Raw genomic sequence first — 15,247 nt, forward strand, 5'->3', positions numbered from 1 at the left:
CCATTTGTACTGACCAGGCTGTACTGATCGAAAAGTTTCCCACATTAATGATCAAATGCAACAATGTATTCAAGTTAAGAAATAAATGGCAATCCTTTAACAAACACTGACACCTTGGGGACCTGATCCAAGTATTCAAACATCTCAAAGTCCTTGACAAAGGCAGGCCAGTGGACTTTTTCAGAACAAATAGCGAAACATGAACCAGGGAACACACATGAAAACTATGTGGAAGTGAGAATAGTAAAGCTCAAGGTTAAGCCATGCCTTTGAACCTGCTATCCCATTTTCTTCTTCTCTAGAACAGTTGAATGAGATCCTTGGATTAATTACTAACTACCGACCTGGCTAAATGGGCAAAATGGTCTCTCCTCATTTGTATCCTTTCTCATCACAGAAATGTTAATGATGAAAATCAAGTCTGGCGGAAAGTCACAGAGGCGGCACGCTGGCGTAGTGGGGCCCTGGGTTCAGCTCCTGGAGTGCTATGTGTGGGGAGCTTGCATGTTCTAGCCTTAGTCACGTGGGTTTATTCCAACAGTCCAAAGACATACCGTGTTAACTGGCTTCTGGCAAAAATGGCCCCGGTGTGAGTGTCTGTATTGTCCCTGTGTGTGCTGTGATGGACTGGGGTTCTGTCCAGGGTACGGAATAGTCTGCCTTTCAGGGACAGGCTCCGGGTCCCCCCCCCCCACCCTGCAACCCCGAATGGGATACAGTGGTAAGAAAATGGGTGGATGGGAGGATGATAAGAGCCACGGTTGGCAACAGGTTGCCTGCGGCCAGGCCTCACCTGTCTGGGGTCCTCCTCTTGCCGTTCTCGTTGACGTCCAGCAGCAGGTCGGAGGAGTCGATGGGTGAGGTGGTGCTGGTGTCCAGGAGCAGCTGCTCGTGCTGAGCGAGGTACTGGGCCGGGTTCTGCTTGGCCAGCCGCGCACAGTGCAAGAGCTCGCGCTGGAGCAGCGGCAGGTTAGCCTGGCGAGGGGGAGAGAGGAGGAAGCGGTCAGGCTCGGCCCCTCCAAAGCACCCGCCTTTTACAGAACACGGGGGAAGGCCCTCCTGCTCTTGGCCCGATCCCGACTCTGTTTTCCTGCACATATTCGAGATATCTTGCGTCTTATTTTTTATGATCATTAGGCTTTCTTTTATTATTCAAAATCAGGTATAAATATAGAAGCCAACTGAAAAGAAAAACAGCTTTACTTAAATGGTTCATTTCACTAAATGCTTTAAATGAGCTGAACACTGACAAGTTGAAAAGGAATTCAACATAGCATCTTTACTGTGGGTAAAAATATGATTTTGTTTTGCTTTAAGTAGTTCAGACAGTTATTACAATCAATTTAACCTGATGCTTGGTGACGGGGATGTTGAAACGATTGCATTCCCATAGCAGTAGACCGTACAGCAGTTTTAGAAAAGGTCCTTATAGACAACATCTTGGAAATTAAAAATGGGGCTGATCTATGTTAAGAGATTACTATAATTAAAGAACTTGGATTTTCCTTAATTACAGACATGCTGTAGGCATCTGTGATGCACTTCTTGGCTAATTATGATGTGTGTGAGGCTCTAACATTTCTTTTCTGAGTTAAAAATGTCCTTCTAGTTTAAACAGTAAAAAAAAAAAAAAAAATAGAATGAAAACAGTTAGTGAAAAATACTCATTCACCAATAGTTCTGATGTGTCACTAATAGTTAATGATGATCAGTACAGCAAACCTTAGTGTCTCATTTACCACAGGACCTTTAATTGGAAGACCTAAAAGAACATGTTTGGTCTATGATCAATTGTGCAAAACTGGAATAAAAAACCCAACTACCCCGTGTAAAAGTTAATCTTAAAAACAAAAAGTTAAAGATTTACCCCTCTGCCCAAATTTCGAAAGTACATTTGCCAATCATTTTAAATTTCATTCATAATCTATTCAAAAATAGATTGTATTGCATGTAAATTGTCGGAAACAGATTCCACACAGCCACCCCAGAGCAAAGCATTCCTGAAGTGATAATTAGTGGGACGTCACCAGGCGGTATGCATCTTGTGGGCAGATGTTTTTGGCACAGCTCAACATGATCACATCCAGTCTCGTTAGACTTCACTTTTGTTACTCAATTCACGGTTGAGTCAAACTATTTAAAAAAAAAATACTCCTTGCACCGAGAAACTGGGCTTTACTAGTTGATGTGCAGAATGTTCTTCCGTGATAAAAAAAACATCACCTTCAGCATTTTGTGTAGCTGATTTTTCTTTCTGCAGTTTGAAAAGATGCTGGAGTTTAAAAATGTCAAACTGCAGCTGGAGATAACATTCAGCCATTACTGATATTCTAATCTGGCTTCCAAGCAGTCCAAGACGAAAGGAAAAAAAAAACACCATGACAGTGCTCACAAAAGCAAAACAATACAAACAAGATAATTTTTTTGTCACAAATCTGTAGTTCTCTTCTTAAGTGTGTGCCTTTTCCTAGAGGATGTCTTGCAGCCAGACTTTCATGTATTAACAATACAAAATGAGAAGCTTTCAGTAAAATCTGTTTAATTGACTCTACAAACAGACTTTTCAAATTCAAAAAATATGGCAATACAAAGCAATTTTGTTTACTCTAATTTTGGTGCCAGATTAGGTAATTAGAATGGTGTCTAATATCCTTCCAGTAAATGTTTCTCCATAAACGCAAAATAGAAGAGTGGGTCTGTGGGTTACATTAGCCTAATGAAAACAAGACTTTAATGCATATTGTTACAGCTGCGTTTGAATGCACTTATTAAGGCCCATGTTCCCACAACCATATGGTATTTGTCATTAAAGGCTCCTTTGAGGAAAAGCACTAAAATTAGAAACAAAGTTACATCTTTGATTCCAACTATCCCAACTAAATGATATGGTAACCATATGGCATTCAGCAGTGAGAGAAGGATCTCCAAGTGTCCTTGTCTGATTCTTCACCTCTGTGAGCTGAAAACTTGACCCTAATGGGAACAATTTTCGCAACAGTGAAAGACCCGGGAGTTAGAAAACTAATTTGATGATGAAATCTTTTAAAACTTCCCTCTGTGAGTGATAACGTGCCAGCAATGCCAGCAAAAAGCTTTGAGGACATACAGAATGTATCTGTTTGCAAATGACTTGTATGTTAAGCAAACAATCTTCCTTAAAACGTTTGGAACGGTTACCAAATATTTTAAAATCAAAATGAGCACTATTGAAGTTTTTGTCCTGTGGTAAAATGTCGTCATGTACAAAATGGAATGCAATTCTTACAGTTTCAAATATGAAAATTAACTGCTCATCTTATATCTTATGTTGTGAAACAGGTACAAAAAATGCATTTACCACACAACTCCAAACAACAATTTTCTTTTTTTTTCCATGGTAAATAGGATTTTGGATGACACTATTGCTTTTCAAAACTCTATAAGTGAACAACATACTTTAAATAAAAAGTATGAATGTTTTGGTCCTAAAACTATAACTATAATAATATACGTATATATATAGTCGTACATAGTGTATACTTGGTAAAAGGAATTTAACCCATAGCTAAATTTATAGGTAACAAGCCTTTGCTTGCCTTTAAGGTTATGGAGATTCAAAATATAGCTCAGGGAAGAAAATCTGCCTGCAAAACAAAATCCTAGAGGACAAGAAACTCAATGCCTCTTGGCCCACTGGAATCCCTGTATCCATTTAAGAGCTAAGAGGGAAGACGCTACAGTTCAGCTTTCTTTCTTTCTTCTAAACACTCTTAAAAAAAATCAAAAGAAATATGCACATCTGTGACTTATCTACAGCAGTGTTTAAATAGTTTCCAGACCACTGAGTTGTGCAATACCTTCAGAAATGGGATGACAAAAGGTCGCAGTGGGAAATTCGTAGCTTCTTGCAGTTTGGAGTGAAATTCTTCAATGGTTAAGGTAGAGTTCTATAGGAAAAAAAAATACACATATAAATACATATGAAAAACATTATGCGGTGATATTACTGATTGGAAGCAAAATCATATCCTGTAGAAGATTGAATGATTGAGGATGTAGAGCCTTAATAGGGAACACATGGTAAACAACAGAACAGCTCATTGGTAGCTCATTTCTCTTGGTTCTGAACTTGTTTAAATTCATTCAGAAAGGCCACCAAGTGAATGAAGTGAATTTTAATCATATCATTTTATATGATTAAAATATTTCAGTGAAGTAATGTGTATATACTGTATATATTGTTTAAAAATGATCTTTTCCAAATGCACAAGCTGTCACAGATGGAAAATTCGCAGAGGGAAATGTGAAGAAATGTTTTCTGTAATGCTTCTTGAGTATACAGCGTGTCATTTTGTTAGTATATTTATCCCAACTGGTATGTCATTGAGCGGCCTTTTCCCTTCACTCTATTTAATCTTTAAAACACAATTTTCCATCTGCACCATGACTGTGTATCTGTTTAAACATACAGATAGTATTGTAAGTCTATTTGAAAATAATTATAAAAAACATAGCATACTCCTTTTTTCCCAGGTCTAAATTTTGTTACATTACACTTACATCTGTTTGCACAGATTGCAGAAGCTTATTTTGACAGCCAGAAATTCTCCTGAGCTTTTACTTAGCATTCCAAGCGCTAATTAAGTGTGTCATGCTTTTCAATAAAGGAAGGGAAAGTGAGAACTCAGGAGAGTGGAGGAAACTAGACAGACAACAGAGGAAATCAGGAGGACAAACTAAAGCCACACTTGGAGGTACTCAGAGAAAAACAAACAAAAGAAACAGCCAATATATCTAAACTATTTAGTCAGATTATTTGTCATCATGCATGTGGGTTTCACCGCTAAACTGCTAAACTGATGATATCCGTTTTCCATCTGTGTAACACTTCTCGGTTAAGACCCTTGCTCCATTTGCTGCTTAAATATGATTTTATTTGATAAACATGATTTTATTTAATCCAGATTTGACACATTAACACCTGTCTTAACACCTGGTATCCCCTAAGTTACTAAATAAGACAGAATGGACATACTGCATCATGTATGATCACTAAAACTACTCTGCATCAGCTTATACCTCCCAACCTACTGTATGTAAATCACATTAATACAGCTCTTAAGGATCATTTTATGGCAGAGGTGTCCAGTATTGTTCTTGGACAGCAAGTGTCTAAGCACGTTTTAATTCAAACTCAGATCTTAATGAGCTAAACCAGCTCACTTTTGTCTCAAATGGACCAATTTAACAACTCCTCAATTATTCGGGTTCAGAGGCTTTAGAAAACCCACACAACCTGCAGACACAATAGCTCTCCGGGAACTATTTCTGAACTATTTTGCATTAGTACAGCCCAGCCATAATCTGACATCTGATTATTAAAGACTGGGCACATGCTTACCAGGTACCATATCTGCGGCTCAGACTTACCACAAGCCCTAGCACGAGTGTGCGCACCCGCTCGCCGATCTCAGGTGAGATGTCGTTGCCAAACTGCTGCAGGGTGGTGAGGAAACGCTTCAGCTTGCTGAGCTGCCGGGCTCCGCAGGCGGGTGGCAACTGCTGATTGGCTAGCGAAGAGGAGGAGGATGAGGAAGGTCCGTTACTAAAGCCGTTAGGCGGAGAGGGGGCTCCATTTAATGCTGTGGGAGAATGGCTGGTGCCATTTGTTACTGCATAAAAAAGAATAAAAAAGTAACTTATCACAACAGAAACAAGGAAAACTCTTTATCTGGTTAACTCCACCTTACGTACAACTGGTTGTGTAAGCACTAAGAGGTTTATTGTTTCACCTTTTAGTTCCGTTAAGTAAATACCACTCCAGGAAAGTGGAAGGTGTTTGTATATCCAATTTGGCATCAGCATCATTGGGTTAAGTGGGACAGAATGTTGAATAATCACTAAAACATTCCCGTATTGAAGATTGTGCTTTTTTTAAAAAAGGAATTTTACCCCAATGTGGAAATACTTTTTCTTCGCAAACCGCAAACCGAAACATCGCCATTAACGAGGAGCTGCATGCCTATATTTTAACCAATGACGGATTTCTCCACACAAAACTCAAGACAAGGATGCTGATGAGCTCTTGAAACGAAGCGTTCAAACGTCTAAGGCAAGCAGCACAAAATCTGAATTGTTAATGAGAACATGCTGCATATTTTGCTCCTGCTGAACACTGAACACTTTCACAACACTGCAGCAAAAAAAAAAAATTCTCAGCCCCCATCTGTTAACAATTAAATAGAGGAAAATCAAAGTAGTTGCTTTGTAAAGCAGTCAGAGTCTATAATTGGTGGTTGATCCCTAACCTGTTGCCCATCCTATCACACCACAAATACTGTAGAGGAAAGACGCTTTCTACAGTGAAACAATGTTAAAATTATCTATCTTTATAAGAGGAAGATAAAGATTTTCAACTCCTGTGAACTGAACATTGAAACTGAAAACTGTACCTATGTTCTCATCCAACAGAGCTATTTTTGTGCCATTTCTTTTCTGTTTAAAGTTCACACTCTCCTATATTAGCATGCTTCCTACAGCACACTGGCTCAGTGCTGAGAGTGAAAAGAAACAAAACAAATAAAGCCGACTGGTTTATTAAAAAACAGACACGGTATATTCATATTAGGGAAATAAGGTGCATTACAATCACAAGGTATAAAGGGCACAAAAAACATATGCGTTGATAAGCAACTAGACGAGCTTGCACACAAGGATGTGCAGGTTTCTTTTTCACTGCCGATAATCGATGGGGTGGAGGGAACTCATGTGAAAACAGAAAAAAAAACACTGAGGAGAAAAGAAAAGAAGAGCGGCGATTGACATTTACGTGTGGTCGGGGTGAAGGAGCTGGTCCTTGGGACTCCTTGCGTGGTGGGAGGAGGTGGCATCGTTGGTGGTGTCAACCTGGACTGCGCCTTCACATCAGCAGGTGAGTCTGGCATTGTGGAGTGCTTCTCAGTGCGATCTGGAGCGAGGGAGACAAGCCGCGGCGGTGAGCGCCCTGTGCAGAGCAGACCATCCCCTTCGCAGAACAAAAGACATCGCCAGGCTCCAAAACAAAACACTTGAGGCAGAAACATAACAAGTGTCCTGAGCCGCATTACATCTCCGAATTTCACCCCCCCCCAATCAAAGCGCTGCTGAAAGGTGAGCCTCAGATGTTACTGCCTCATTAGTCGAGCTCAAAGATGATCACCACGTTTCTGCTGCGTGGCAAGCAGATGCTTCCCTTTGGTAATGACAGCCCCACCCCCACTTCCCCAAATCACAGTGGCACGTTTAAATGCCTCGATATTTCAGCAGAACAATAATAACCAAAAATGTGAGAGAGGCTGCAGTAAATCCCCGGGTGACTGCAAACCTGATGCTCTGTTGTGCAAGTGAGATCCAGGGCCCGTGTTATGTTAGCTGACAACGACTGGTATCATCTCTGATACACAACGACACCTGCGGCTAACTGAGTCTTTTGTTTAAGCTGTGGTGTTTCATGAATTGCACTTTGTATATAAACAACACATTTATTCTTTGGGGAGCTTATTTTTCAGCTGGAGATATTTTTTTATTAAAAACGAGTGGTTCCATCAGATTTTAGATGAGACCCATCACTTTGCAGATTATGCTCTGTAAGTTTAGCATGGTCACAGAATAAACCAGTGGAATATTTTCCTGAAAAGTAACCGCTGCTTTCAGAATTCTTCATTTTGCTTTTTTGCAATGTATTGTTGCTGAATGGAAGTGTGGGCCTTCACCACACACAGACTCTTTTTTTGACCTGGAACACAAATTGACTGTAATCAAGCCAAGGGCCATAAATGTTCCAGGCAGACGGTATCCAGTCTGATAAACAGTTCTCCGAGTCTCTCTCTGGAAGATCTCTGCCACACCTCCAATGGTGTAAAGAAGGACTTATGAAAGAACAGCTGTCCAGTGCTGGTTTTCAATGAACAATGGAAATTGTAAGCTTCATGATGGTTAACATAAATATTTAAGCACAGCGGAAATTGATAACTTAAGCTCCTTAAATAAGTAGATGCTTTTAAAATGTGCTAAACAAGTATGCTGTGACAATGATTTTATTTACAGCACCGTCTAAGTGAGTGGGCAGACATTATTCAGCTACGAGCCAGTGGCTGCCTCGCATTTCCATTGTCATAATGCATTTCATTGTCCTAGTATTAAGCTTATTTACTCCACATTTAATTAAGGGGGAAAAAAATGATTCCTGATTTAATGTGGCAATCCACTCCATGCACACTAAATAAAATCCTATGACTTTGCTCTCTTATGACTACCCAGCAAAAGTGGCGACTTTAAAGATTCCTGGATACAGTTCAAGCAATTATTATTATGCTGACACAGGAGCAAAGTGGGGATGAAAGTGTAGGCAGTAATGCTGAAGGGGGATTCTACAGCGAGGGTCTGAGAAAAGGTTACATTTACATGAAAGGAGCTGCACTTTTTAGCACAGCCCAGGACCTGACCGAGTGACATACAAACGTACCCACCAGTGAGGATGGTAATTAGCCCTGGGTGGTGAGTTTGTTTTGTAGCTCTGCCCTCTCAATCTGATGTGCATGAAATGTAAACAGCTTACCGCATGCTGTAATAGCATTAATTCCTTGCCATTAATCTAAGATTGGATACACACAGATGCATATTCCATTCAGCTAAGAGGAGATATGCAGCAGACTGGGGCTGAAATTAATTTATCTGTCTCAAACCCCAGCACTCGCCCTGTACGATTACTTCACGTGACGACTTCTTAATTAGGTTACACCTTGAAGCCGGAGAGCTCTTCTATTATCAAGACATCAACCCACGCCGATATAAAAGAATTTCTTTCTACTCTAGGATTTTCATGCTTTGTTTGGGTACTGTAACTGTAACAAAACCAGGGACCACAAATTTTTAAGGTCAGTGGAACGAAAGTCGAGACAAAAACTTTTCTCTCCATCGCTCTTCAGTCACTTCAGCCATATTGGAGCCCTGGCACACAAACTGCCAATGGTAACGCATTCACATGCTAAATGGGGTAATTGAGCAATAGATACACATGCAAAAAAGGAATGAATGCACAATAAATCATTTAACAAGCATAATAACAACACTCATTCCATGCCTAACTACTGTATGCTATTTGTCCTCACCTATAAGTTTGCTTTTATATTCAAAAATATACTACTACTCTGGAATCCCATGAAAATGGGAAAGACTTCCGATCAGTAACCATTTATGGTAAACTGAACACTAACTGGAGAACTAGAGTACTGACCAGGCATTGACGTCACAGAGAATCAGAATCTCTCCACTTGACAGCTGTGTTTAGAAAGACAAGAACTCAAGTCTCCTGGTATTGTTGTGCAAGAAAAAACCCTTGAGTATGCAGTATGCTTTTTGAGCACCTGAAAAACAAGCCAGATGCATTTTGTTTTCTCCAGCTTCCGTTTAATGCTGCATTTCTTGGTACTATCTTTTTAATTCCTACACATGAAAGGAAATCGAAACCGTCTCTCCGAATCGCATCCCTATATGCATTTCCCCCACTTAATATGCCGCCAGACTTCGCTTCACCGGTCTGTTAGATGTGCCACACAGCTAGCACAACACCCTTCCCAAATAAAGGAAAGCCTCTCCGAGGCGGTACGGCAGGAAAGAGGCCTGCCAGTGCTAGCTGCGAGATAACGACTGGGAATTTCTCATCCATCTGGTTCCCATTCCCCCAACACTTGTGCTGAACTGTTACAGAAGGACGGCAACGCACCAGATCCAAAACACATGGGAGAGGGCTGACAGATACTGCAGTCATAATCTGCTGTGCGCACATCAAGCCACTTCCCTTGCCCTAGTTCTGCTTCCACAGATACCTATGCTTTCAAGGAACAGATAGGCGGCGCCAGGACGGCAAAGCAAAACAATCCCTACCACTCAACCACACCACAGGATTTCAGTATGGGCTACAGTGGCAGAGGAGAAACTTAATTTCCCGGGGCCAGATCCAGCACTCAAAATCCTCCTTATACTGTACAATAGGATTCCCTGGTTTTCAAAGCGCTGAGTAGTCTCAGAGCAAATACGTTTCTTCAGCTGGGCGTGTCAGGAGTTTGGTTCACGTGTCTAAAGTCAGACCAGGACAAGGAACCTAAGCGCAGAAACCTTTGAAAATGACAATAAACTAGACCATCTGTAACTCATTGAGTGCCTCTTTCTACAACCGCTTCATGATGGAGATGGATGATGAAACAATGACTTAGTCTTAATTCACGCACATACTGAAAAAATCTCTCACAGGAAATGGGATTTGAGCTAAATTCAGAAAATGTGGCTTAGATATACAGTTGTCACTTCCATGTTTTGGGTGCTTTGTAAAACCCTTTCAAACATGGATATTAAACTTATTCGTCCCCATTTACCTGAGACACAGTCATTTACATTTCCAACAGCTCTCAATCCTAACATGGATATTCAAGTACCACGTAACAGATTTACTTCAGTACACTTGTCTATTTTTATTCTCAAACCTGCTTTCTAAATTTTAAGCAATCACTTCTGTAAAGAAGGTGTGCTGAGTTTTGGTGGTTAAATTTTGTATTTGCGTAATGCAATAAAGCTTTCAACCGCAAATGCCTTCAAAATTATTTTGTTTACTTCATCTTCATCAAAGTCACCATCAGAAAAAAATAAAACTACACAATTTGGGGCTCTATTCTGCTACCTTACAAACCATGTATTTAATAGCACTTTGATTTAGTACATTAAATTCTATTTTTAACATGCCTAAAATAAGAAAATACAGGTATATATACACATTACAAGTGGTTTCAGACACTAGGTTAATTTCTTTGCCTTTTTCCAAGCTACAGTACATGTACTTCACCTTTGGGAAAGGACACTGTCTGAAGAAAGCATACTGGATTTAAATGCAGTCTAGAACCAAATGTAGAATAAATAAATATTTAATTGGCAACATTAAGACAGATATTGAAATAGTAAGTGATTTAGTGTAGAATTGCAAAGTGCTTTCAATTACGCATGCAGAGAATTTTTTAAATACATTTAGAACCACTGCATAGGCAATTTAGACAGCCATTAACAGAGGCCATTCAGTGCACTAAAGACTTTAACTTCACATGCTGCTAATGTTTTTCATTACTTAAGAGCAACATTACAGATCAGCTTGTTATAGGATTAAAGTAAGTTTTATGTATTGATCTCGTAGTCCCAGTTCTTGTAATGCCCGTCTTGAGGTAACTATTAACATTTATTTTCAGATTACTTTTATGGGTTTGCTACCTTTCCATGGTGATATTCTTGGATGACACACTGATAGATTAAATAATTTTAACAGGAGGAAAGACTATAACTACCACAAGGCTATACCAACCTAATGTCTGGGATGCTCCATTGGATGGTACAATCTAAAAAAATAAGCACAAGGGTAATGAAACGGCTCACGACTCATTGTGCCCATAAGGCTTTGGATTTGCCTACACAACCTCCAACACATTCCTGTGCAGTAACATCACACTAGTTAATTTAAGTTACCTAAGCAATGAGCTGTGCAGTTGCAAATGAATAAACATCAGAACTTTAATGCTGAGAGATCGAGACGTGTTTTTTTCCCCGAATTAAACAAAGAACTGCGGCTATGAACGCCTTCCTTGTGATCGATGTAACTCTGAACTGCCTGTGTATATATTCTTCTCATACCAATTTAACCTTATTTACACTAAAATCTTGGCTCTTGTACTGCCTGTTAGAGTGAGGAGAGGAATCTTTCTTGAGCTGTTCGAAGCAGTTGAGCAAATGTCTGCACTTCAGCTCCAGTCCCTCGACTCCTGCTGTTTTATAGTAATTAGCTTTGTAATTAGTTGGGAGATTTGAGATTCCATGATTCAAAACTATGCACTGGAAAGTCTAGATGTCATTTAACTTTAGCACTGGATTGAAGGAATAAGTAAGTAAATTAAATTAAATTCAGCAAGATCTCAGCCAAATTTGTATAGTATCAGAGCGTTTGGTATAAAGCCAACACTTCACACTAATGTGTGTATTCTTTCATTAGGAGGTTTCTGGAAAATATAAATATCACTATAATGGGCAACATGCCTTCTCAAAGAGGATAGAATAATTTTTTTATACAGTAGATACACATGAAAAACCAAAATTATGTAAGGGTAGATTGCCTTTTATTTTTTATTCTCTCATTAATTCTTCCTACTATGAATGTGATTCTTAAAAAATCATATTGATTGCTGCGTGAATGAAATGAACTAATATTTTTTTTTTGCTTTTGCATGAACATGTCTACACGACCACAATGAAAAGCAAAAACTGGAAAAGCCTTTTGTTTATGGTCAACAACTCACAGTTTACAATTTTACTATTTGAATTGTGTAGAATGGGATCCACATCTATTGCACATTGCAATTATTTAAAATACCCGTAAACAACATATGTACAGACACAAAAATGTACATAACCAATTCCAAAAATAGCTTGGAACTTTCAGCAGTATACAGATATGCTCAGTATTAGGTTCACACTGTGTGGAGCATTGGTCAGATCTGAATACCACAGTGGGCTTGAAAACTTGAAAACTGATTGTCCGATTGAAAACATTCACACAACAACTGCAGAAAGCGTGAGATTTTATTCGGATTTTATACCTGCATTATCTAATTATATCAGCCAAGCTCTTTTTCTATGAAAGTGTTGGTTTTTTTTACAGAAGTGGAAACTCCAAAAACAAATCTCTGGTGGACTGGTGACCCACCCAGTCGCACTCTTTCCCTGCACTTCTTGCTTCTGGGACCGGCTGTAGGTCACTGCAATACTTACTAGCGATAAATGCCTTTCAGATAAAGCATGAGTAGATTGAGACAACCATAACAGAACAAAAAAGAATACTGCATCCTGGCTCTGTATAGATACAAAGACCTCCAAAATTACTGAGACAGCAAAGTAAAAACTTATCTTTGCTTTATAGTCAGGCAATTAGCATTTGTTCTCATATGTATGAATCTTAAGTAGAATACAATACACATTTTATTTTTTAGTAAATTGCAAAACCATTTGATAATCTTGAACAAATTCATACTTTGTTGTCAACTTAGTAATGTCAAGTATCCATAACTACTGGAGTAACGCTGTAACAGTCACCATTTCCATATCTCACAGTTATCTCATCTCTTTGAGGTAAAAACTCCATGAATCTGTCAGCCACTGAGGTCACCACAAACTGTGTAATTATTCTAGATGCTTTGCTGCAGCCACTTTGAGTTCTTGTCCATCTTGTTTTAAGAATAACAATTGCTTACACTTACTGTATATAGTGCTTTTAAGACACTCCACTCAAAGCGCTTTACAGGTAATGGGGATCCCCTCCACCATCACCAATGTGCAGCCCCACCTGGATGATGTGACAGCAGCCATGGTGCGCCAGAACGCTCACCACACATCAGCTATCAGTGGGGAGGAGAGCAGAGTAATGAAGCCAATTCATAGATGGGGATTATTAGGAGGCCATGATTGGTAAGGGCCAATTGGAAATTTGGCCAGGACGCCAGGGTTACACCCCTACTCTTTGAGAAATGTCCTGGGATTTTAAATGACCACAGAGAGTCAGGACCTCAGTTTTACATCACTATACTGGGGCATTAGGACCAACATAGACCACAGGGTGAGCACTCCCCGTAGGCCCCACTAACACCTCTTCCAGCAGCAACCTTAGTTTTTCCCAGGAGGTCTCCATCCAGGTACTGGCCAGGCTCACACGTGCTTAGCTTCAGAGGGCTGCCAGTTCTGACTTGCAGGGATATATGGCTGCTGGCTGTTTGGACTCTAGTTTTTCTTTTAGCATGTAAACTCCATGGTCATTTCGATTTAAATCTGGAGAACAATTTGGGCACCACTGCCTTCAACGTATTTTAGAACTTGCTCAGAAGTAAAAAATATGAACCAGGAAGAGCTTTGGAACCATATTTTTATGGACAAATGAGACCAAGATGAACCTTCGTCGTAGTGATAGAAATGTTACACTGTTGAAAAAAAGAGCCACTGCAGATGTCCCAGAGAATACTACCTCATCTGTAAATCCTGGTGAAGGTAATGTCATGGCCACCCTCTGGAACTGATCCTTCTTTACTAAGAATGTAACCAATGATAGCAGCAGGGGAATGGATTCTGAAGTTTACAGAAACATTCTGTCTGCTTCCATATTCTTTCATATTTATTGGGCGGTGCTTTACCATGGAGCATTACAATGACACTAAACATCCAGCTAATTCCACCAAGGAGTTCACAGGGGGAAAAAAGTGGAAAATCTTATAGAGCCCAAGTCAAGGCCTAGATGTCAGTCCAAATGAGCATGCATTCACATGGCAAAGAAGAAACTGAGGCTAGAGCACACGAAGAATAGGCAAGAATTCAAAGTTTTAGCAAAACATCTCAAATAATTATAAGGGTTTGGCAAGTTCAACGGATTTAACTCAGTGGGTCAGCAGCTGAGTTCATGCAGTTATTGCCTCAAAGGAAAATGCAACCAAACACAGACTTTTACACTCAATTTTACAATTTACTTAATTTCAATACAATCCAATGAAGTCTTGGTTTAACACACAAAGTATGTTTTTGTTTTGTGATCAGGTGTAGGCAAGGAATTACCAAAAAATAAAACCTTATATTGCACTTAGCATTCATATGAATAATTACAAATACAAATAGCTTAACTATGAAGCAAGATTAATAGATTTGTCTTTGTTGCCTCAGTACTTTTGCGGTTACTGAATGCAACGCATCAAACAAGAAGAGGAACCAAGACCAAAGTGTCAAAAGTTTTTAAACTTACTCTTCAAGTTTTAAAACAGTTAGTGGTAATTGTAAAACCAAGAACTTTCATTATTATACACAGTATTTAAAACACAAAGTTCTGAATTGAGCCAAATGTGTTCCTCAATATCCTTCAAGATCACCGTATTACCAAAAATTTAGGACAGGCAAAACAAACTTCACACTGTAACTCTACTTCTTACAATACAGCTTAATTCCTTAAGCTTATAACAGACTAAAGTATTTGTGATACAATACCAGGAGGCCTTTAATACAAAAAAAACCCAAAATAATATTTTTTCTTAGATGGACAAGGTTGTGTTCTTCACAAAAAATCAATTTAAGCAAAATGCTTCCTTAACACTACCATAGACTTCAAAATGTGTTCAAGCCTGTTAAGACCCAAAAGTATTTTTGCATGCAATTCTAAATCAACACA

General features: G+C 39.3%; 1 protein-coding gene across 9 annotated transcripts in view; it reads right to left on the minus strand.

Moving 5' to 3' along the window:
• runx1t1 (RUNX1 partner transcriptional co-repressor 1) overlaps positions 1–15,247 on the minus strand; it is a 67,514-nt gene that overhangs the window by 21,128 nt on the left and 31,139 nt on the right. For 8 of the 9 annotated variants that reach the window (XM_088600676.1, XM_088600668.1, XM_088600675.1 and 5 more), the window contains 4 exons: positions 6,809–6,946; positions 5,410–5,651; positions 3,837–3,926; positions 794–975 (listed from right to left, as the gene is read on the minus strand). In XM_088600676.1, the coding sequence (XP_088456802.1) occupies positions 794–975; positions 3,837–3,926; positions 5,410–5,651; positions 6,809–6,923 (629 nt within the window). In that variant the 5' untranslated portion in view covers positions 6,924–6,946. Of the gene's footprint in view, positions 1–793; positions 976–3,836; positions 3,927–5,409; positions 5,652–6,808; positions 6,947–15,247 lie in introns of those variants that run through there. The other variant, XM_088600677.1, reaches the window with a different exon arrangement.

This window comes from Lepisosteus platostomus, chromosome 12 (assembly GCF_059453375.1).
Source record: "Lepisosteus platostomus isolate fLepPlt1 chromosome 12, fLepPlt1.hap1, whole genome shotgun sequence".
Taxonomy (NCBI): Eukaryota; Metazoa; Chordata; class Actinopteri; order Semionotiformes; family Lepisosteidae; genus Lepisosteus; species Lepisosteus platostomus.